The sequence below is a fragment of the Desmodus rotundus genome, chromosome 8, assembly GCF_022682495.2.
Source record: "Desmodus rotundus isolate HL8 chromosome 8, HLdesRot8A.1, whole genome shotgun sequence".
In the NCBI taxonomy this organism is placed as follows: Eukaryota; Metazoa; Chordata; class Mammalia; order Chiroptera; family Phyllostomidae; genus Desmodus; species Desmodus rotundus.
In genome coordinates, this window is record NC_071394.1 from 27,569,640 (window position 1) to 27,594,213 (window position 24,574).

General features: G+C 34.1%; 1 protein-coding gene across 4 annotated transcripts in view; it reads right to left on the reverse strand.

Annotated features, from left to right (window-relative positions):
- Positions 1 to 24,574, reverse strand: part of VPS13B (vacuolar protein sorting 13 homolog B) — a 669,566-nt gene that overhangs the window by 298,324 nt on the left and 346,668 nt on the right. For all 4 annotated transcript variants that reach the window (XM_024572260.3, XM_024572257.3, XM_045181664.2 and 1 more), the window contains one exon: positions 23,894 to 24,005. In XM_024572260.3, coding sequence (XP_024428028.2) covers positions 23,894 to 24,005 — 112 coding nt within the window. The remainder of the gene's footprint in view (positions 1 to 23,893; positions 24,006 to 24,574) is intronic.

The following is a 24,574-nucleotide window of genomic DNA, read 5'->3' on the forward strand; positions in this document are numbered from 1 at the left end:
AAGTGCCCATCAGCAGATGAGTGGATAAAACAACTATGGGACATTTACACAATGGAATACTACTTGGCCATAAAAAAGAAGTCAGCCTTACCCTTTGTGACAGTCTGGATGGACGTGGAGAATATTACGCTAAGTGAAATAAGCTAGTCAGAGAAAGACAAATACCATATGATTTCATTTATATGTGGAATCGAATGAACAAGATTAACAAATAAAATTGAAATAGACTCCAAGAGGAAACAGACTGACAGCTGTTAGCAGAAAGGGGGTTGTAGGATGAGCAAAAAAGGTGAAATGATTAAGAAATGGTAATGGAAAAAAGTACAATAAAGATTAAAAAAATAAGTCTCATAGACACAGACAACAGTGTGGTGATCACCAGCAGGCAAGGTGGTGTGGGGCAGCTGAAGAGGGTAAAGGGGGTATGTGGTGATGGAAGGAGACTTGACTTGGGGTGGTGAGCACACTGTACAATATACAGATGATGTGTTATAGACTTGTATGTATGAAACCTATATAATTTTATTAACCAATGTCACATCAATACATTCAATAAAAGTAAAAAAACATTTAAAAGTTGTCATTTAAATCAGAAGTCAGAATTGACTCCGTTTTACTCAGCTGAAGAGTGTCAACAAAACTAGTGGTATATTAAACGCATTAATGAGTAATTAAAAATGAAGTTTTAATAGATTACAAATGTTCATTGTACACATATAATTACACAAAAGTAGGTTCTTTGTAATATTTTAAGTACCTTCTATAATAAAAAAACACTGTAACACTATAAAAATATTTATAAAAAGCAAATCGCAGCTGAATAGTTGCACTACCTGTATACTACTTCTAAATCTAAATAGCTTGGGAAATCTTTAATAAAATTTACCAAAGAAATCTCCCCTTTATCTCTTACTGAACTCATTGTTATAGCATGCCTGTAACTTTTATCATTCCAACAGTTTTCTCTTTAATTACATTCTTTTATTCCTCAAGACTTTGATTCTCCTACCAAACTACAGTGTTTTTTACTGTATAATGCAATACATACAAACATATACAATAATATTAATATAAATAATACCAATTTAAATGTGTATACAATTTAATGGTTTGCAAAAGGCATTCCATGTCATCTCAGGTAAATCACCACCCACTGGGCGCACTTAAAGTGGAGCCTACCTGATGCTTTAAGCAAGGAGGCTGGGAATAGCGGAGTTGTGGCTGCAAACCACATCTTCTGACTACAGATTCAGTTCTCTCTCTGGCCTCTTTTCTACGCTTAACAATACGAGAACTGGTTTTAAAAGTAAAACACAAGATTATACTTTATTAAAATGTGTATGTGTGATATATAGTTGGGTGAAAAACTGAGAGATTTCAAACTAAGATTTATATAGACAATATTCCCAAGGGTGAACTAGAGTGGATATAAAACAAGAAGGTGTTTGAGAGGGGGACCTTTAGATTTGGTATATAGCAAGTCAATGCCTTTTTTAAAATGCTGCCACATTATTTTACATAGTTTATAATGTAGAGTTGCTTCAGACCCATACATTTCACAAAATTGGTCAAGAAGAACAGAGACCATAGGTGAAGATTCTTAAATTCATACACAATAATCATTAAGCAAGTCTCTTTAATTTTAAAGGAAAATAGTAGTTTTAAAAAGGGCAGCAATCATTCGGGAAATTTACTAATACATTATGTTAAAAATACAAATATCTCAACCTACAAAACTATCAGAAAAAGATGGTTTCTTAAGGAAAGGTACCGCTCCAGAATATTTCTAATCAGCAGTAAGTGCACAGTCTAACAAAGTTCCAGCATATTTGCCCTTATGGTAGAGCAGCATAGTGCCCTTCTATCACCATACATTACAGGTCACATAGCTACACATCTAATCACATTAAGATGTTCCCTCAAGTTGCAGAGAACACGTTTTCTTCCCAAGGGCGCTCTGCTTACAACCAGGGCTAAGACGATCCTGTTTGTAGTGTCTAACACGACAGTAGTGATGGTGTTTGCCAGAGTTGAACCATGGCAACTCTGACACCCAGCTACTGGAAACGTAAAGCTGATAGTCACTTTGGAAGACTATCTGGTGACATCTAACAGAGCTGAAGCCATGCTAAACTTAGGATTTAGGAATTCCAGTCCTGATAAATACCCTAGAGCCAGGCTGTCCAATACAATAGCTACTCGTTGCAGTATATGTCTACTGAAAATAAGAGTAGTCATACAATTAAAAATTCCGCTGCTTACCGCCGTCACAGTTTAAGTGCTCAACAGACACATCTGGCTACTGGCTACTGCGCTGAACAGTGCAGACATAGAACATTTCCATTATTACAGGGAGTTCTTTTATATAGCACTGATGTAGAGAAACTTATATATGTCAACAAGAATAATATTTAATAGTCATTTTAACACTACACGTTATAGAGAAAAAATTAAACACTTAATACCTGCATTCATAGAAGCAAAGATAGACATCCGGGCATATTCATGCAATAGACTATTAAAGTGCAGTAAAAACCTATGAATGAGATTATGAATAACCAATTGATGAGCCTGACATACACAAGGTAGAGTTAAAAAAGCAAGAGGCAGAATAGAGATAGGTAATGGGTATAGGATGCATTTTCTTATCCTCTATATTGTTCAGATATAGTTGTTTCAATAAAAAGGCTGATCAGAACTATAATTCAGTGGTTAAAAGCCCAAGCTAGCTGTGTGACCTTGGGCTTTTAAATGTGAATAAATCATACTAAGAAGTGCCTAGAGCTGCAGTGAAAATTAAAGGAGGTAAAATATGTGAAAGTACTCTGTAAACTATAAAGCACTATGCAAATGTTAACTAGTATCAAACAGGTCTCAATACTCCAAAGCAAATATTACCTGGAAATTTTAAACTGACATAAGCCTCTTGGGTATATGGGATAAACTTGGCCATTTTCTTGTATGTAAAATATTATAATTTCTTACTTTGTCAGTGATAGTTTACTTATTACAGAACTGGAGGTAAAATCCAATCCCTTATTTAATCAACACATTATAATTATAAATATGACAGCTAATACAAATCAATATTCAGAAATACTTCTGAATAGTTACTATGTATCAGTCAAGTTCTAAATACTTTACATGCATCAGTTTATGTAATCCTCATGTCACACGAGCTAGGTAGTGCATATTACAGATAAGCGGGTTTGGGTAGTTGAGTACCCTATGTTGGCCAAGGTCTAAGTGGCTACTAAGTGGAAAGCCTGGAACTTGAATCCAGGTAGTCTCAACCCAGAATCTGTACTCTTTAACCACCTGTTACAGTGTATGTGCTCCTTACTGTGTTTAATACTCCAAAAACAGTACAAACCTGATTTTAAAAAAATAGGTAGGGCCTCTTCATTCACCCACACAATAAAGCAAAAGTTTTGTAACCAGAATTTAAAGCTTCCACAATCTAATCTCAATCCCTTTCTTCACCTCTCTTTCTCTTTATCCCTTTTAACCAATCCTCTGATACAGAGAGAAGTCTGTTTGGTCCCTACATGTACTAATTCTTGCCTCTCTTCATTGGACCTTTCTTTCCCTCTACATGGCATGTTTGACATAATTCAGCATATCACCTAATTCTAACTCTTCTGTGGAGATTCCCTCTGGTTATTCCAAAAGACTTTACTGTAAGAAAACCTCTGGCACCTACCACCTATAATCAAGATGTGAGATTAATTATGTGTACATGAATTAGGGCACTATGATTCTAAATAGCAATGCTGCAACAGGGAAATTCTGAGGATTTTCCTGTCAATAATAAGTGTATATATTGTCAAGGCATGTGCTAATTTCCAAGGTTTGGCAGTAGAATTTTCTTCTTTTGAAAACTTTTTCCTATAGACACTTAAATCTCGTAAGGTGAGGTTCTAAAAAGGTCTCCATTAAATCTAGGATTGAACACTATCCAGATTTACAGAAATAATTAGGTTTAGAATATTATATATTACTATAGATAAAAATTCCAAACATAGTACTTGATTCACGCATTCAGGAATCAATGAAGCTTAAAATAAATCACTACCTATATCACTAAGAAGTGAAACACTACTATGTCATTCACAATATAAAGATATTTTTCCTTGTTTAGAAAACTAAGAATATAAAAAATTTCCCCCTATCTTCTCCAAAAATAGAGATATTTTTATTTACTTGGGATATCAATGCCTTAACATAGTGAGAAATATAAAAACATGGAGATAATAAATGTGATACGCTTATTGGTAATAGTATATGAAGAGTTGATTAAATACCATTGCATTTAATCAGCAAAATATAAACTATTTGACCAAAATATTTAAGTTATTTCTTATTCCACTAATAAACTTTATGTAAGCTTTAATTGATACCAGAGAACAAATTCTTTTATAATCTTAAAATCAGGTAAATAATATTAATAGACAGCTTAATTTCTGAACACATTACCCCTGGATATTTTCTCAGCTACAATTAAAACAGAAAAGGCAAAGGGACAATTAAACCAACATCCAAAAAAAAAAATCCAACAATGTACATCTGTTAGATGTACATAAATAACTCATATCCATGTAATTAGTAATCACATCCTGATTACAGATGTTAATTAACAGGGCTTCTCGTACAAAGGTCTTTTGGGTCTATGGTAACCAGAGGGGGCCTCCACAGAAGAGTTAGAACTAGGTGATAACGCTGAACTGGAGTGGAAAAGAAGGGGTCAGTGAATAGAGGCAGGTACATTTAGGGCCCCAAACGTGCTTCTCTCTGTATTTTGGTAGTTGTTACAAACAGAATAATGGCTACATAAATATTTAACCATTAGTGGTGCTCTATGCCATGACATTTTAAGAAAATAGCGTTGTAAGAGAAAAGAAAATGTTGAATGATATCAAAGACAAACATAAAACATCAATGTACAGTTATTCAAAATATGGCCTCAAGACCACAGTAAAAATTCAGAGAACATAAAACAAAAAAGTTTTTGTATCTATCAAAGGGAATACAAAAGAAACCAATGTACATAAAATGAAATTTCATTTTACTTGTGAATTCTTCAAATTCAAAAATTTAGTTTTGAAAAAGACATGGCCAAAAGGGGTGGGGGAAGAGATAGGAAATATTTACCAATAAAATTGAAACATGGAAGTGTGGAATAAAAGGATATTTTTAACACCTTTGCATGTGTGCTGAGGCAAAGCATTCAAAATTAAATTTATGAACTGAGAATAGGTAAAACAGGTGTTAAAGAGATACCACACAAAAAAATGATTCCCAACTTAGCTTGTGGTAAATTTTAAATTTCTCTTCTTTTTGTGAACATTCTAAAGTATTCCTTAAAAATAAAACTATTTATAATAAAGTGTGTTTTCTAATATAAGGCACCAAAAAGAAGAAACAGAACACACCTCACTAAGAATGGCTGCTTCCAATAAGAGGAGGCATCACTATATTTATTTCTAAGCATCCTGTCACCATTTCTCTAACAATTATTACTACATTTATTCAGCATATCAGTTTTTATTAGGTATAAAAGTACTTTCTTCCCCAATCACACTATTGGTATTAGTATTTTGTATACATTAATAAAGTCAGTTTTATATTAAATACAGAATTCTCCTTCAACATTAACATATTTTTGAATTATACATGTTGTATATCTATACCTTAACATGTTACAAAATATGCAAAAGAATGTGAAAAAAATTAGTGCACTTTTTTAAAAAGGCCAACTGAATAATTTTTTTACAAATTATTGGTGAAAGGTCATAGTCATTAAATTTTGTTTTACTTTGTACCCTATTATGCTTACAATATTATCATGATTATTTTGATGTTAAGCATTAAGATCATAAGCCATGACCTGAAAATGACTCTAACTTTTAAAACCATGAGGTACTCTCTACAAGATGAAACAAGTGCAGATGCTACATTAACGTACTAAGGGTATGTAAAAATTCAGTGGGTCCTTCCTTTGTATTTTAAATGTGTCATATATTTCATTACCTTGAGAAAATGATGCTTAAAAAAATCAATCAATTAATATACTTTAAGTATAATTACAAAGATGATTAAACTATATGCCACGAAGGTAACAACTGTGAATATTTTTATCATCAGTGCAGACCTATACCTTGCAAATAGCTGTTAAGTGATAAACATTCACAAATATTTTTGAGGAAATAAATGGCATAATACAACTGACTTATTATATAAGGAAGAAAGACAAGTTATTATTTCAATATGATAGGAAGAGCCCGTTCGGCAGCTAGTACATGCCTGTTGTCTTAGTGAAATTAATGTGAAATACTCTGTCTGACACCAGCACTGAAAGAGAGACAAAGACAAATACTGAAGTTATCCACATACTCACATGAGGGGAAACGATTACACTGGTTCCTCAAGTGAGCAAATACACACCAACTCAAACACCAATGCGCACACACACACCCCAGAGGACAGAACACATTTCTTTAGAATCACCACTGTTGAGTGCTGAGTGACTAATGGGTGATCTAATGACAGGCTAAAAATAAAGTTTATAAAGAACCAAAAAGCAAATATAAAGGTAACAGAAAAGATGAATATGAAGGAATAAAGGGTCTATTTTCATATGTTTAACACTGAGTAAATAAAAAACTAAAAATTTAAAATAATATATGAAGACTTAAACATATAATGGATACAGAATGGCCATTCTAAAAAACTTTCTGAAGTGCAATCACAACATTTGAATTAGTCCAAAAAAACTAGCAAATAGCCATAAATCAAAGCAAGAAAAACAACTTCTCACAGACCAATAATCACAGGAAACTTGGCTGGTAACCATCTAGACTATCTGCCATTCACATTTAAACATGTACATAAATAAGATCATACTGTACATACATTTTAAAAAACCTTTGGCTCACCTAACAAATAGCTCAATTATATTTCATGTTAATAGGCACACATACTATCCTTGCAATGGTTGCTTAGAATTTCATCAAATGAATACACTATTATATTAACCATTTGTCTACAGCTAAGCAATCAGATTGTTACCAAATTTTTGCCATTATATGTAATCAGAAGCGGTTGTTCAGTTTTGTTTATAAAACAGCCTAAACCTACAGCAGTTTGGAACTTTACTGGTTTTCCATATGTGATCTTAGAATAGTGAAGAACATGTGTAATCATCGACTCTGTTTCTATACAGGTATATAATATTGCTGATAGCGATTTTGTCAATACTTACTGCCTGTAAGACAGACACACCCAGGAAAACTACACTTTAAAGCTAGCTTCCATCTTGAACTTTGCATCCCCACAGGAGACTATGGGAAGAAAATGCTGTAACCAGTTACACAAGGTGAAACCAGGAACTAAAAGAGCATCTACCTACAGTGTTGTAAGTATTGGCAGTCTCTAACACTGAATCATTTCTTTCATGAGAAACACTGTCTCTAGGAGGATTATCCAATTATGAAAAAATACTTTAATGAAAATGAGAGGTGGTTATTAAAAAAAAAAGTATCCTTAATTATAATAATGCTCCTAGGTACAGTTAATGACCCTATACATTAAGGATGGTCTCACTTTAATGCCCTGGACCACACCATGGTCACAATTGGTAGCAGAACATTGATCAACATATAAAAGCCACCGAACACATGAAAGGAATTACAGTACATCACACATCAAACATTTGGCCTGGTACTTCCTTCCTCTAATCCTACTGGCAGGAAATGCCCTACATATCCTTTGAGGTGACCAGACACATTTAAAAATAGTCCCTTGTTAAAAAAAGCTCTTGGATACTGCAATTTTCTCCGAAGAGGAGAGCAACTTGGGCTCGGCACTGCTGCACCACCTTTCTCCTTGCGGCACAGAGACGGAGCTCCCCTGATGAGGTACTGGGACTGCATGATGTAATTGCTTCTTCGGAGGGTTTGGAAGGGATAGAAAATAAACTTGGAAAATGGTCTCACATTGCGTATGATATAGTGTCAGGTGAATCCACTCATTGATGTTACAGACTGAACTATTTTATTATAAATATATACAAATACTCATATACACAGGTATGAGAGTATATATGTTTTGACTTATATCACCTTTTAGGTTGGCTTTTCACCAGAATATATTTATGGTACCAAGAACAAATTTTAAAATAATCTTTTTAAGTATGCCCATACTTAACCTCAAAAATGTACAAATGATTCTGGCACACTATTCATAATGAAGGCGGCTAAAGTTCTGAGGATGAACATTTTCAAGTAAAATAATTAAATCAAGTTGGAAAAAAAAACCTGACAGATTCAGATTGAAAGATAACTTTCCCAGGCGGTTATCTGTTGTGATATAAACTAGGATAGAAAAAATCAAAACATACTTGATTTTAGTGTTTTCCTCTCTGTAATGTGTAAATGTGTTTACAGCATAATTTGTAACTGTTTACCAGAATAATAGGATATTAAGTCATTACTATATATTTCATTAACATATATTCCCAACACCAAACTGAACAAATGACATTGCAGTTCTATAACTCTCTATATATTATTTTTTCCTAGTTTGTGGATAATTCTTAAAGTTTAGTGGTACTATACCTCAGTTTTAACAGGTGTTCTTTAAAATCACCTGGAAATACTGAGGTTGTGTTTCACTGAACGTGAGCTTCGTGATTTCTATTCCGAAATTAAATGACTGGGAATGTATTCAGATGCTAAAGACATGCTGTCCACAGTGTGTTTGATAAGCTGAGATGGGACAGGAATTCTTTCCACTGTTGTGTCAGTTTATCAAACCCATACCTGGATGACCGTCATTCAGTGAGAGGACATTGGAAGCCTCGAATACAAAGCATTATTTCCCTTTTGAGAACCTATGTATTCTATGATGTACAAATGTCACCTACATAAGTATATGACAATGTGCACTAAATAACAGTAAATAAAATTCACAGAAATTGGTTAAGAAGCTCACATTGTAATCAAAGTTATTAAGGTGTATCCTAGGAATTTGTCCAATGAATACAGATGTTTATTAATAAAAATTTTTAACTCTATATATACAGTTTTTATTTTTCCTTATATTCACTAGTTATTTACATGGAAAATATCATAGTAAATGAATATACTATTTGACATTAAGATAGAACCAACTGAACTTAAAAACTACACTTTAAACACTGCTCAAAATATTTGTATTTTGAATTATAAGACCTGACATTGGCTCAGAAACCATGTCAAATAAATTTATAAATAGTAAATTATGTTGAGAAAAAAGTTTTCACAACCTAAAACTTCATTTTTATATTTAATTATGTCAAAACTAAATTACGGTTTATAGAGCTCAGAACAGTGGCTAACTCTGGAGTGCGGGGCACTGGGTGGGACGGGAATGAGGAAGACTTCTGGGACCCTGCTGGTGGTAACATGGCAACGTCCACATGAGCTTTTACACACTTTCCTTGTACATAGGTCACCGTACACTGACTAGAAAATAAGAAGGTATGAAAAAGTACAAATAAGAAAACAATCTGATATGTGTTTATTTGATTTTTATCTATTTTTGTAATCACATTTGTATTTTCCATACTCTTTGTTAGTGTGGAATGGTTTTCAGGTGTCTAGTGTGTGCACAAAGCTTAACGTTAGAAATGCTGAGCAAAGAGGTATTTCAGACTGAGGAAATACCTGTCTTCACCATAGAAAATGTATGGTCTCCAAACAGAGGCTGAGTATCTCTAATACATAAAACAGGTAAAACTGCATTATTTATTTTAGGACAGTGACCTCAGTGAACATGGGGTAGAATACGAAATAAAGATAAGCATGTGTATTTAATAGTTATTGTTTAAATTGGTACTTTAGGAAAATAATAATTTACTTGATCTCATGTAAAAAATGGTAAGAATTTTCTGAATAGTAGCATTCTATTAGTGGTTAGCAAGTACTCTTATACAATGTGTATAATTAATTTATTACTAAGTTAGCAGAGGCATTCACAATTAATTAATAATTCATATTAAATGAATGCATAGATGCTTGCTTCCTAACTTGCTTTTTAAATTAGCTTCCATATTTGTGGAAGGGATATGAAGAACCAGGCTGGAAACAGACACAGGGTAAAATGGGTCTTCCTTAAATTGCAGTTACAAAGCCAACACTGAAGCTTACATATACAAGTTTCTTAAACTCGAAGCTGGTCAAAGATAGATCCATCCATTCATCCACCCATCCACCTATCTATCCATCCATCCATCCATCCATCCATTTTCTATCATCCCTTTGAAATGATGAGTAGGTTACATTATATGAAAAACTACAGGAATAAGTATGCAGGGTACTCTCCAGTTACAATACTCCATCTTTTTTTTTTAAGTATATATTTTTGATTGTGCTATTACAGTTTTCCCCTTTATTCCCCTCTGCCTTTCACCCCTCTCCCATCAGCATTCCCCCTCCTTAGTTCATGTCCATGGGTCATTCATACAAGTTCTTTGGATTCTCCATTTCCTACACTATTCTTAACCTCCCCCTGTCTATTTCGTACCTACCAATTATGCTTCTTTTTAGTGACAGAAAATATTATTCTTCCTTTACATCAGATACTTAGAGAGTAGCACAATGTTTTGCTGGTTTTGAAGAGCTGTCTTCTATGTCACTAGTTCTGGTGAACAGTCATTATATTCCAGAAACTATGGATGCATCTTAAAGGTATAATATGCCTTCTCTCACTTGTCTTTAAGCCCAGAGGTGATTAGGTAATAATTTCACATGATAATGTTAGTGCCTCAGTGACTACAGAATCAAGAATACATAAGATAGTACATATCCATTGTATTTTATATAACCAAACTGTATTTGAAAAAAATGTAAGAGATTTTCCAAGTTCATCATAAAAAACTGTTATGATACAAATCCAAACACACTCTATTTTCTTTAGTTTCTTTCCAACATGAATTTCTAGAGAAATGTATTGAAAATATAGATAAAAAGGGTTAAATAGATTTAATATAACATTCCAAAAATGACGGTAAAAGTTATAGTCATTTTCAACACTGTTATTGAGGTGGCCTTTGGCAGCAAATAGAAATGCATGGATGGAAACCTACATCCTGCTACAGGAAGCCACAAAAGACGCAGTTACTTTGGTAAGGCCAAATATAAATCCAAAGCCTTCATATTAGATCAGCTGAAGAACACGACAGGGACTAAAAGTCTGCCAATAGTATTTTCAAACAAAGCTTTTAGGCGAGTTACTCTAAATACCTACCATTCTAATGTCTCTGAATTGCTAAAAGGGAGTTATTTAAAACCAAGACTAAGCATTAAAGGATTAGGAGCATAATGTCACTAGATATGAAAAATACCTTGCCAAAACCCAACACAATAGTTATTTTGAGAACATCTATATAGGAAGAAAATTAGGAAGAAATTAAAGGTTGGTAGAGGGAGGTATAGTATTTTGGAGATATTTAGAATTTAATTTTTACAATGTATCTGGGAGTTAATGTTAAACTTATCTATGAAAGGACATTAATCTCATCTGTGAATTTCTATTGACCATATGCTTCAATAATGATTGTTTGAGCCTATGTATATTGTTTAAGCATCCATGTAAAACAAAATAAAGTTAATTCTGTGAATGCAAGTCTTCTAAGAGTAAAAATAAATCAGCTCCCTTAACTTTTATAATTCTTTGAAGGTAAAATTCCATGAATTAAACTGTGACAGACACATACCTGTCAGAAACTACATTTTTAAAAATGTCCTTAGATCTTGGGCAAAATTACTATGAATTTTTCACATAATGCTTGTAAACAATATTTAAGAGAATGAAATGCTCTATGGAAAGAAACTGAAACCCAATAGTCGATTCAAATTTATTAAGTACTGAATGCACTAAAAAGGATTAGCTAATGTCTGCAAGAAAGACATGGCTGCAAAACTCCACAACTGACGAAGTTTGTAAGGAGCTGTGGGATACATTAGTCACAGAGAGAATCGCAGAAGGGACATCTGAAGACCCACAAATATTTATGGCATGAACCAAAAGCTTTATGCACAAGTTCACAAATGTCCAATTATATACAAGAAGCATATCATTCTCTCAAGTAAAAGATGAAAGTTAAGAAACTTTGTAATTAAAAATACTACAAAAGAAAAAAGTTCTGTTTTAAATATTTTAAAATTCTTTTAATAAATAATCTGGAAAGAGTATAAAGTGAATTTTATTGTTAGTTACCAGTTTGTTTTTTTAAAAGATTTTGTGAATTTTTACACAATACGACAGAGCGATGATACAGGGAGTCCACATAAAATCTTAAATAGCCTCCAAATTTATGTGTCTAATTCTGTAAGCCCTATTTTCAGATACGTAGCTTAAACATAATATTTTCCAATTGCATATGATTAGGGAAAAAAGCCAAAGTTACAAGAAACGTTCACAACAAACTTACTCAACTTTGACATAATCTTGTGTATGAAAAATACATGTGAACAAAATAGAACATAGTTGTTTTAAAAATAATAAAATCAATATTTTCTTCAACACAATTTAGAGAAAAATGATATGTAAAAAACAGAAAGATTTATAAATGTTTTATAATGATTTAAAATATCTTATGAAAGAAAAACCACAAAAATATACTGAGGTTATTATTAAGGCCATCTATGTAAATATTTAGATCTGGTCATGAATCACTTCAAAGTTCATAGCAGATGAGAGAAAAATTTTGATTACAATCAAAATCATTAGCTAAGGAGCAATTTTCTGTAGATCAAATGCAGTACTAAGTATAACCTAATTGAAAATTCTTTTAAAATAGATTGTATGTTCAATACCCTTAAGGGTCAGAGGACTCAAGTAATAGGGTTATTAGAGTTTGTACTATAAATTATATCTCTAATATCTATAATATTAAGTCCATCCAGCTTGTAATGTTTTAGGGAACCTAAGGAAAATGCAAAATTGGTACCTAATAGTTTTTTCAATTTACTCACTGGTAAGAAAATGTTGTCAGGAAAAAAACAAAAAACAAACCTAGCATCACAACAGTAATAAAATTCAATGGAATATAAATGTGAAACTTCAAAAAAAGTTTCAAACTTAATGTTATACACTAGTTAATTATAAGTTTGTTAAACTAAAACCAGTCTGTCTCACAAGAAACTGAGTTACAGGCAGCAAGAAGTAGTGGTAAATAGCATGGGCAATGGGAGCCGGTTCTGTCACTTATTTTATGTGACCCAGGAGAGATTATTTAATGTCTAAGTTCTGTTTTTTGTCTCCAAAACACAGATAATCATACTATGTGACTCATGGGTACTGTGAGTTAAGCACTGCATTGAAAGCATCAAGTAGAACACCTGGTACAAGGGAGCTCTTGAGGTCTTAGATACCACTGCTGCTACTACTGTACTATTATTTTTATATCACAATTGCAGAAAGGTAGGTCAGATACCAGTAGAGAAGGCCAAAGAAAGGGGAAATTACTTCTAAGTAAAATGATTATGAGAGGTTTCAAAAACAGAGGATTTAAATGAAACATTAAAAGTATACATGTGTGATTCTTAAGAATTTTTTAAATTAATAATGTTGAACACCACAGAAAAAGGTTTTAAAAGGATCCAAAACTTAACCTGATATAAAGTTTTTATAACAAAAAATTCTTTGAAAGGCTGAGCTAGAAGAAAGTTATATATCAAGAAAGTTGAAATTGCATACATAACCAAGGGCCATAGAAAAGAACACAATAAGCATTATCGGGTACACAAAATATTCAATTTGAACAAGTGTCTTGTGGAAGAAAGCAATCAGTAATAAGATTTTCAGTATAGGCTGAGATCAGATCATGGAGGAGAGATACATATTTGGTTAAAAGATAGGGATTTTGTCCTGTTAAAAATTGGGCACTACGACAGATACTGAACAAAGAGTTGCTATCATCAAATAATGTTTCAAAGTTGTACATTAAAACCAAAACACCTACAATATTTTAATTCACACACAGTAGTGTTGAATTGAGAATCACTAGCCTTTGCAATTCACATGGTAACAAAGAATATTTTAGCAACAATAATTTCAGTTTCCCATTTGTGCTGATAACTCTGTTCTTTAAGGAGCACCCTTGTAGCTACTTTCACTGAGAGAAACAACTCAGTTTTTCCTTTTACATTTCTCAGGTATAATGTTTTGAAGTCTGGGAAGTCTGGGTCACAAAATGTTCAAGTTTTTAGGTTTTAATGAAGCTTTTTAATAATGGAGAATATTTTGTTGGTTAGGAAAAAAGTCTTTAAATAGTATTTCGATCTATGCTGTCTAAAACAGCTATTCAAAAATAGACCAGTATTTCTGAATGATGACATCGAAGGATGCCAACAATATATTACTGAGTTTAAAAAAAAAACAAGTTGCAGAACACTATGTAGAGTACAATCGCATTATTTAAGACAGAGTCTCAGTCTGTCTCTGACTGTCTCTCTCTCTCTCTCTCTCTCTCTCTCTCTCTCACACACACACACACACACACACACACATACACACCCCCACTGTCTAAAAAAAGTGTCAGCCTAAGTATTAACAATGGCCACAGAGTAAGGCAGCAATTAGCACTCAGAGTAGATCCTAGTAAGAAAAAGAGTTTCATTTTCTATAGGCATGCTTCAATGTCATTTAATTTTTAAAAAAGGAACACTACTACACATCTATTTAAAAATATTAGTAATACAGGTTTATTAATAAATTAAAAGTAGATTTGCTATAAAAAGATATTCTACCAATTATTTATAATATTTTTAAGAAATCTTATTTTAGTCCTGGCTGGTGTGGCTCAGTGGATTGAGCACTGGCCTGCAAACCAAAGGGTCACTGGTTTGATTCCCAGTCAGGGCACATGCCTAGGTTGTGGGCCAGGTCCCCAGTAGAGGGTGCGTGAGAGGCAACCACACACTGATGTTTCTCCCCCTCCCTTCCCCTCTCTCTAAAAATAAATAAATAAAATATTTTCTTTTTTAAATAGAAATCTTATTTTAACTTTTCTTATTATAATTTGGTAACAACCTGACTGAATAATGATAAACTAAACTGTAAAACACTTGGAATACAAGAAGACTTTTTTAAAAACAGACCATTAAAATGTACTGAAAATATGATGCATTTACTTAGACTCATGAATAATTAATATTAATGTTTCTATTCCTTCTGCTACTATTAAAACAAAAAAAAGTCAATGGAATGAAAAAACACTTTTCTCTATTTCTTCCTGTGAAAACTGCAAATCTAGATGGAATTTGTGGAATCAATCTTTCCTCTTGTAATGATTTTCAGAAGATACAGGAGAGAATGTTGTAAGGACACTTACAGTAAAAAAAGACCACAGAAAAAAGTTTAGGATGCAAGATTGTGACGTCTGATTTTGCTTATTCATCATCTAGGCATTGTGGCAAGTATTTTAGACAAAGCGTGGATTATTAGGGTGTCAAACCTACCAGAGCTGACAATATAATCTCACTGGCTCGAATTGTATGGTTGAGGTCTTGAGTCCCACGAAGGGAGGTACTGTAAGTACTAGTCAAAAATATGTATCTACCATTGGTGTCTAGTACATTGCAGGCACTCGATAAATGCAGGGTCCGGCACAAGTAACGCCTGCTTGAGTGTGGTTGGTAGGGTAATAATATGGGTGTAATAATTTATAGTTTTAATTTGAACATTTCACCTAAAATGTCATATAGTGTGCTTGAGTGTGATATTGTGATGTTACAGAATTACATGCTTATGATTTTGTAATGAAAGAGCTTGTAATAAAAAAGGGGCATTATTTGTGCCAGACCCTGTATCTATTAAATAACTAAAATAATTAATCAATGTATATTTAATAACTGAAGGAATTAAAGTAATAAATGAATTATTGTATGTATGCATATATACAATAGAATGGGATAACTGTGTCAAGATTTCTACTGTTCTAATGGCTAATACAGGGCTATTTATTCTATTTCTCACATTAAAAGCTATTTTTAGAAAACAATTTAAAACAAAATGAAGTTAAACTACTTATACATATAGTATTCTGGATCACAGTCAATGAAACATTTCAAAAACTCTTCAGAAGTAGAAAAAATATAAATCCAATGTAATTTTCCTATAGCAATTATACTATAAAATGGCTTAAGGTCTGGACTGAGAATTATTTCCATTTTTAATAGAAACAACCACAAACACTATAGTTAATGAACTATGGATGATTAACTAGTATTAGTAAATATAAAGTTTCTAAAATATATATATAACTCACTTGTCTAAGTGTAACCAAATTTTAATTTTACCTCATCATAATTCCAATTTTATTTTAATTTCCTTACATCAGCCCATGAAGGAACATTTTCAGCACAGGTCATTTGGGTTATAATCTGCCTTTATAACTGTTTACCCTCAACTGTTTCTCTGTTTCTCATTTGAGACAAGAATCTGAATCATCTCTCAGGCAAAAGGGTTGTCTAAGGTAAAAGAAGGGTCATCAGGCCAGACTGTGGTTCAAACGATGGTGTAAAGTCAGGGATGTGATAGAACACATCACAGAATAGGACGATCGGAGAACGAGCTGAAAGGAAACTGGGAGGTGAGCTTGTCCAGGGTTAGCAGAAGTAAACTAGGTAGATCAGTCCTCGAGGCAGGGAAAGAGGGTAGAAGGCTAAGCAGGGGCTCATGAGGATATAGAGCTGAGCATGAACACTGAATAAATAATGTTATTTATGTTCTGTTGTTTTCTGGTGGATCAGATGCTTTGGGGAGTAATAAAGTACAAATTCATATAAGGTGTAACTTAATAGAAATCTTGTTATTTTATATTTTCTGAATTATGGATTCCAAAAGTTAACAAATGCTATCAACTGAAAGTCTGTGAAAGTTCTGAAGTTCAAGACTGTACCGAGGGCAATCTCGTTAGGCAGTGGGAAAGCCTGTGAACGGAGGACACTCACTTCTGAGCCTTTCACAGTGTTTGGATGTGCAGCATTCAAAATCACTAGCATTTACTAAGAGTGTATTTTTAAAGAATTCTCTGTTTACAAAAGGTTTGGAAACCACTGATCTAACCTGCTCAAAAATGTGTGGTCCTTGAAGCAGCACGTCACCATCGCCCAGGAGTAGGGTCACACCCAACCACTCAGTACCTTGGTATGAACGTGGAATTTCAAGCCTCATCCCAGACTCCCAGTCAAATCCTGCATTTTATTTTATTTTAAATTTAATCTTTATCATATTTTTTCCATTACCAATTAGTGCCCTTATACCACCCCCCCACGGCAATCACCACACTGTTGGCCATGTAAGATCCACAGGGGTAAGAAGCAGTGGTCTAATTCAACAGGAATCAAAACCTTCTATGCGGCCTCCTGGATCAGCCTCTACAACATCAGCAATGGGGAGCTCACTACCTTAAGAAATAGTCAACATTTTCAAAAATAAACTCCTGAGCTGCACCTGCCCAGCCCCCAAACCAAACCCTCCCACAGTTTTTCTTCCTTAAATCAATCTCATCCTTCTAGTTGCTTAGGCCATGCAATGGAATTATCCTTATCTTCTTTGTTTCAAATCCCATGTGCAATCCATCTGCAATTCCTCTTAAAGCTTTTACCTCTAAAACATCTACGGAATCTGACCACTTCTCACCACCTCCACAACCACTACCCTGGGCCAAGCCAACATCATCTCTTGCCAAGATTATTGCAAGTAACAAAACTTCCCTGCCTGCGGTCTATTTTCACATATTGGCCTGAATTATCTGCTTAAATATAAATGAAGTCACTGCTCTGTTCAAACCCTCTGAGGGCTTCTCATCTGATTAAGACAAATAAAAAAATCAACCCCTCAATAATCAAAAGCACTTCACATCACATATTCAGTTACTGAAAGGATAGAAATAATTCTTAACATGACTCCCTTACAGTGCAATATCACACTTCCATTTGTTTCACTTTGTCACACCTGTTGTTTTTAAATGTGCATGTGTTATCATGCACATTTCACCTCTTTTTCTAATGTATATCTTTAGTTCCTGCTGGCCACCCCGTCATTTCTTTCTGCAGGTAGATATTCGGCCAACAGGGTAAACAACAACATTAGTTCAAAATTCAGCAGTGAGGATTATTTGCCCGCACAACCACATCTCACTTAAAATAACAGCCAACCGCTCACAATAGCCTCTAAGGCTCTTCCATGTCTTACCTCACAGCCCACTACATTCCCCGGGCACACAGTTGCTTCAGCTACTGCTGCCTTCTTTTGCACACTCCTGCTCCGGATCCTCATGCTTTCTTAGTGAGACGGCCTCTCTGTTTGGGCCATGCTGTCCACCTCTAACTCCCATTTCCTATCTTCTCCCTGCTGTGTTGCCACCCCAACACTTACGATATTCTAATATACCAGAACAGCTGTTTATTAATTTGTAATGGTGTCTCCTCATCATTAAAAGCACATTCCATGAGAGCTGGGATGTTTCTTTTGTCTTGTTTACTGATGTACACCCAATACCAAAAATAGTGTCTGATGCACAGTAGGCTCCCAATAATCATTTGTTAAATAATGACTAATGAATGAAGAGCCTCATTTACTGGACTTTTATAATTTGAAAGGCTTTCATTCTTTTGAGCTCTAACCAGAGTTATTGTAATATCCACTAATTTAACAATCCTAGGTCTATTCTTAGCCTCAGAAGGAATGAAGCTACTCTACATGACACGACAGTCCAGGTTTTTGAAGAACGGTTCCATGTTACGTCTTCAGTTACTCAGTCTTACTGTTGTTGCATCACAGGTAATACGTCTCTTTTGTACTGGTTGCATTTGCAACTTTGAACTCAGTTAACCTTTGGTTTCCAACATCCCAAGGGTGAAGCATACCCTGTGTTTCTTGCAGGCTTCCCCTAGCACTGCTGCACTGTGTGATAGAACTATCATGCAAACTACAAATGTAAGCCACCAATATAACAGAACTTTACTAGTAGTCACAATGAAAAAGAGGTTTTAAAAATCAGTGGAAAATAGTTGTAATAATATATTTTACTCAATATATGTAAAATATTGTCATCACAACAGATTAACAGATATAAGGATTTTGTTTAAATTAGATACTTCGTTTTCTTCTTAATCCATCAGACTCATATATACTTTATACTTACAAAACATCTCAATTTGGACTAGCCACATTTCGAAAGCAAAGAGCCATGTGTGGTTAGCAGCTACTGTACAGAACAATGCATACAAAGCCAAACCTTGGCTTTGTCTTGTAAGAAAAGGGAAACTTTGAGAAGCTCAAAATTCTTCTTGCCAGCTGCTTCTCCCCACCCAGCATTCACATAAAGCACTGTGAAGGACTCACTATGTGTCTGGTTCTTCTCCAGATTCCAATACGTCACTCTAGCCCACATGACTGATTAACATCCCTTCCTTCTCCTTCCCACGGCAAAATCTTTCCGCTTACAGCCAGATAAGACAGACAATTCCAGAGCTGAAAAGAGTACCCAGTCTCCACAATAAAAAAAATAGTAATAAAAGGTATCTCTCTCTTTCCCTCTCTGGAGTTAAATTTCTCTGGGCCTTTCTGTCACATCAATTTTTGGTACACTCAGGGATATATTTAAATAAGCTTTACTGAAATACAATTGATATCCCATAAAATTTACCTTTTGAGGTGAAACATTCAGTGTTTTCTGTAGATTATACTGTACTCAGTGCACACCACTCAGTATACAAACAGTGTGCATGCCACTGTACACCACTACCTAATTCCAGAACAATTTCATCAACCCAAAAGAAATCCTATAGTATTAACCGTCATTCCTCTCTCCCCTCCTAGCAACCACTGTACTACTTTCTGCCTCGACAGATGTGCCTATTGTGGACATTTCATGTAAATAGAATCACATAATATGTGGTATTTTGTGTCTGGCTTTTTTCAGTTTGCGTGTTTCCAAGGTTGGCCCATGTTATAACATATACTCCATTCCTCTCCATGGCAGAATATTACTCCAATGTATGAATGAGTACGCCACATTTTGTTTAGCCCTTCCTCAGCTGATGAACCCTCGGGTAGTTTCCACTTGCCGGCTACTGTGAATAGTGCCGCTATGACCACTGCTGTGCATGCTTTTACGTTGACATATGTTTTCAATTCTCTTGGGTACATACCTAGGAGTAGAATTGCTGCATCATATGGTAATTCTATGTTTAAACGTATGAGGAATTGCCAAGCAGTTTTCCACAGCAGCTGCACCGTTTTACATCCTCACTAGAACTGTCTGAGGGCTCCAATTTCTCCATGTCTTTTATCTTTTTTATTGTAGTCATTCTAGTGGGTGTAGTTTTAACTTGCGTTTCCCTACTAACTAATTGGGTCGAACATCTTCACACATGCTTATCGACCATGTTCCTATCTTCTTTGAATACACATCTATTCAAATTCTTTGCCCGTTTTAAAAATTAGGTTGTTCTTTTACTATTGAGTTGTAAAAGTTCTTATATTCTGATTACATGTCTCTTACTAGAGACATGAGTTGTAAATATTTTCTCATGTACTGTGGAGTCATTTGCAGCACAAAAGTTTGTAATTTTGGTAAAGTCCAAATTATCTATTTTTCTTTGCCCCTGTGCTTTTGGTGTCATTTTTAAGAAACCATTATCCAAACCAAAGTCACAAAGATTGACTCCTATGTTTTCTTCCGTAAGTGCAGAATTGTAACCCTCACATTAGGTCTCACACCCATTCCGAGTCAACTTTCACGTATAGTAGCACCCGCGGGTCCAGTTTCATGTGGATGTGCAGTAGTCTAAGCACCATTTGTTGAAAAGACTATTATTCTTTACCATTGAAATGTCTTGGCTCCTTTATGAAAAACCAATTGATTGTAGATGTGACGGTTTGTTTGTGGATTTTCAATTCTGTTCATTGGCCTGTGTGTCTACCCTCATGCCAGTATGCCACTACGTTGATTACTACTGTTATACCTTAAGTTCGGAAATCAGAAAGTATGAGTCCTCCAGCTTTCTCTTTTTCCAAGATTGCTTTGGCTTTCCGGGTCCCTTGAATTTCCATATGAATTTTAGGATCAACTTGTCAATTTCTGCAAAGAAGCTAGGCTGGACTGTTGATTGGGATTGTGTTGACTCTGCATATGATTTTGAGAAGTACTGGTATCCCAACACTAAGTCTTCAGAACTATGTACATGGGATACACACACACACATATGTATACATGTGTATATATATGTATATAATATTGTTTGGTTTCTTTCAACGAAGTTTTGTAGTTTTCAGACTGTAAGTTTCACACTACTTTTGGTAAACTTTTTGGAGGTATTTAACTATTTTTGATGCTATCATACATAAAATTGTTTCTTTAATTTAACTTCTAGATTGTTCATAGCTCATTGTTACTATGAACTGATTTTTACATTTGATTTGTTGTCCTGCAACCCCTTGCTGACCTTGTTTATTTGCCCAACAATTTTTCAGTGAATCCCGTAAAATTATCTATATACAAGATCACATCATCTAGAAAACCACATGGTTTTATTTCTTCCTTATAATCTGAGTGCCTTTTACTTCATGTCTTGCCTAACTGCCCTGCCTAGAACCTCCAGTATAATGCTAAACAGAAGCGTTATGAGTAGATCTCCTTATCTTGTTCCTGATCTTAAGGGGAAAGCACCCAGTCTTTCATCATCAACTATGTTAGCTGTGGGTTATGATAGATGCCATTTATCAGGTTGAGAAAGTTAGAAACACCAAGACAGAAAGAAGAAACACCAAGGGCAGATTAAAAGAAAGAGTAAGTAACATATGGAAAGGGAGCAAGACAGTGAAACAACTGAATTTTATAAGTGGGGGTGGGAGTGGAGGCGAACTAAATGATAGAAAAATGAATTTAAAAAGAACTCTGAAAGGAATTCATAAGAAATAGACCCTGAAATGTTCTGCCATTTGACTTTGGTAGCTTATAGTATTTATCCCTATTTGAAAGTATATGACTTTGGCAAAATATAAAAGTTGAGTGTGTCTTGTCTTGTCATTATAAAAAAAAAGTATAGGCATTAATTTTATAAACATGAAATATCTATTATATACTTTTTGTGTACATATTTTTAAGTATTTTTGTATAGATACTAAAGTTCTGAAGAGATAATATACTTTTTTGTAAATTTTTACAATTTATTTTTGGCATTGTGTTTCTATATTTTATAAAATAAATCAGTGAAATGAGATAGGAAATGAGATAGGGGAAGAAGGGGAAAAGTAAAGAAAAGAATGAAAAATATAGAAAGGGAAAAGGTCAAGAATGAAGAAAGATACAGAATGGTAAGGAAAAGTTAGGTATGAAGAAAGTGGGGAAAGTAAGTAAGGAAAGAGACCGAGAAAAAAGTGCAAGAAGGACAAAGGGAAGTGAAGCAACGATGCAGAGTTATGAAAACTGAATGTGCACAAATGAACACTGCAGAGCCAGGAAGTGTAGAGGGGGAAAGGAAGTATCTCTGGAGTTCACTTTATTGATGGTGATAGGGTATTTTAATATGAAACATATTTCACCAAAAGTAGAACTTTTTTTGAGAACCACTTACTTCTAAAGTGAAAGAAAAGATGAATACACCTGAAAGAATTCCCAAATGTTAAAAAATTAAATTATTTTCATCCAGAAAGGATTCTACTCTAATCCACTGACGAGATACTGAGGTACACAAAAAATACGAGTTGTGATCTTGACTCTATCATTATTTGACTAGCAGCGACTATTCTTTTGGATCTTCAGTTTCCTAATCTATAAAATGAGAAATTTGAATTAGATAATTCCTAAAGCCCCCTTCAGTCCTGACATCATGCAATTTTACATAAGCTAGCAAAATAAAAGCTTATTTCAAATAGGGATAAATACTATAAGCTACCAAAAAATTAATACAAGAAAGAGAGTATAATATATAATTCAAAGGAAAAAAATATCAACTCAAATATCAGAAAAAATTTGAGAAAATAAAATCCCCACTTAAAATGACTGTTACCCTCTAGGTAGTAAATGCATTATAAAAATAAGAATCTTTTCCTAGCAGTAACACTTATTGGAGAAGAGTAGAGATTTCTTTTTTAAAAGAGTGAGACTTCGACATCTGAAACACAGACCAGCAGGAAGACTAAGACACTTGTTCATCTGTTTTTCTGGGACTTGTCTCACTTGGTTTATTTGCAACTGTACTTTTATGTCTGGCAGCAGTGCCAACTTCAGTATGAACGATATATTATTTTTATCATGTTGATTACATATGTTCACCAGTTTAGTCGTCCATATATGCTTGGTGTGGTTTGCAAATACTCGGTGACAAAATCCAGAGCATGGCATTTTCACAGAAAGTGTTTACTGTGAAATTTCTCCTTAGAAGTTTGCATTTCTTTACAGCTTTGATCCATATGACATCCACAGTCCCACATTCCAAATAATGGCTTATAGTTAAATTAAAAATGCTTCAATTTGATACAACATGACTACAGTAGGATGTGGTAGTTCTAGAGAAGACTTCATTTTCACATGTGATTATAGAGATTTGGTCAAATTTAGACTCTGCTAAAATTTTCCAAACTGCGCTTCTTCAGTTTTATGGTGACTTAGTACTTACATTCTGTTATTCATCAACACTTCACAGAAATACTTGATTTGTCTGAATGAATTTAAAAACCCACATACTAAAGAAAATCAGAAAAACCTGGTTTTAAATATCAAAAGATCCCAAATGAAAAATATTTCTACAGGCCACACGAAGCAAGTTTTATTGATCAGTGTACTTCTTTGCAGGATGAAATTGTTGCAAGATTGAACGTAAGAACATAAACTTACTGGTAAATATCTTTCCTGAGGACAGATCTGCCAAGGGGATTGTCAGCCTGGGGAGCCATAGCAACAGAACCGATCTTCAAAACCAAGGTGTCCTCTTTTGCAGCCTGATTAACTGCAACAAAGGAAACAGATTTATGAGGTACACAATGGATCTGTGCATAAGGAGGAATCTCTGAGTAAAGGTGTAGAAACATTAAAATAAGAACAACAAATGAGGACAAGAAAAATATGTTTAAAAGAGAAATAGTTGATGTTTCTTAACTATTTATTTTACATCCCATTAAGTAGTTTTCTGTCATATACAATTAAACTGATGATGGAAAAAATAGCTCCAACCTAACATGAAAATATATAAGCAGTAATGAAGCAGTCTGTTTATCTAATTTCATGATCTTACAGTACTGCATCTTACTCCCAAGGAATTCTCAGCCATTGGCTTTTTAACACTGCACTGTCACCGACAAACATATTAAGGGATATCACAAAGTCAGTAACAAATTCTTGAAACCACTTAAATTTATATTCTCAATAACAACTACAGAAACACACACAAGGTATACCACTGTATTAGCTGTAAAATTTCAGAAAATCTGAAAGAAATATAATGGGTACAATGCTGAAGAAAGAAAAAAACCCAAGTGATTATCTAGTGTATGAGGATATTTCAACCTGTTTTTCTAG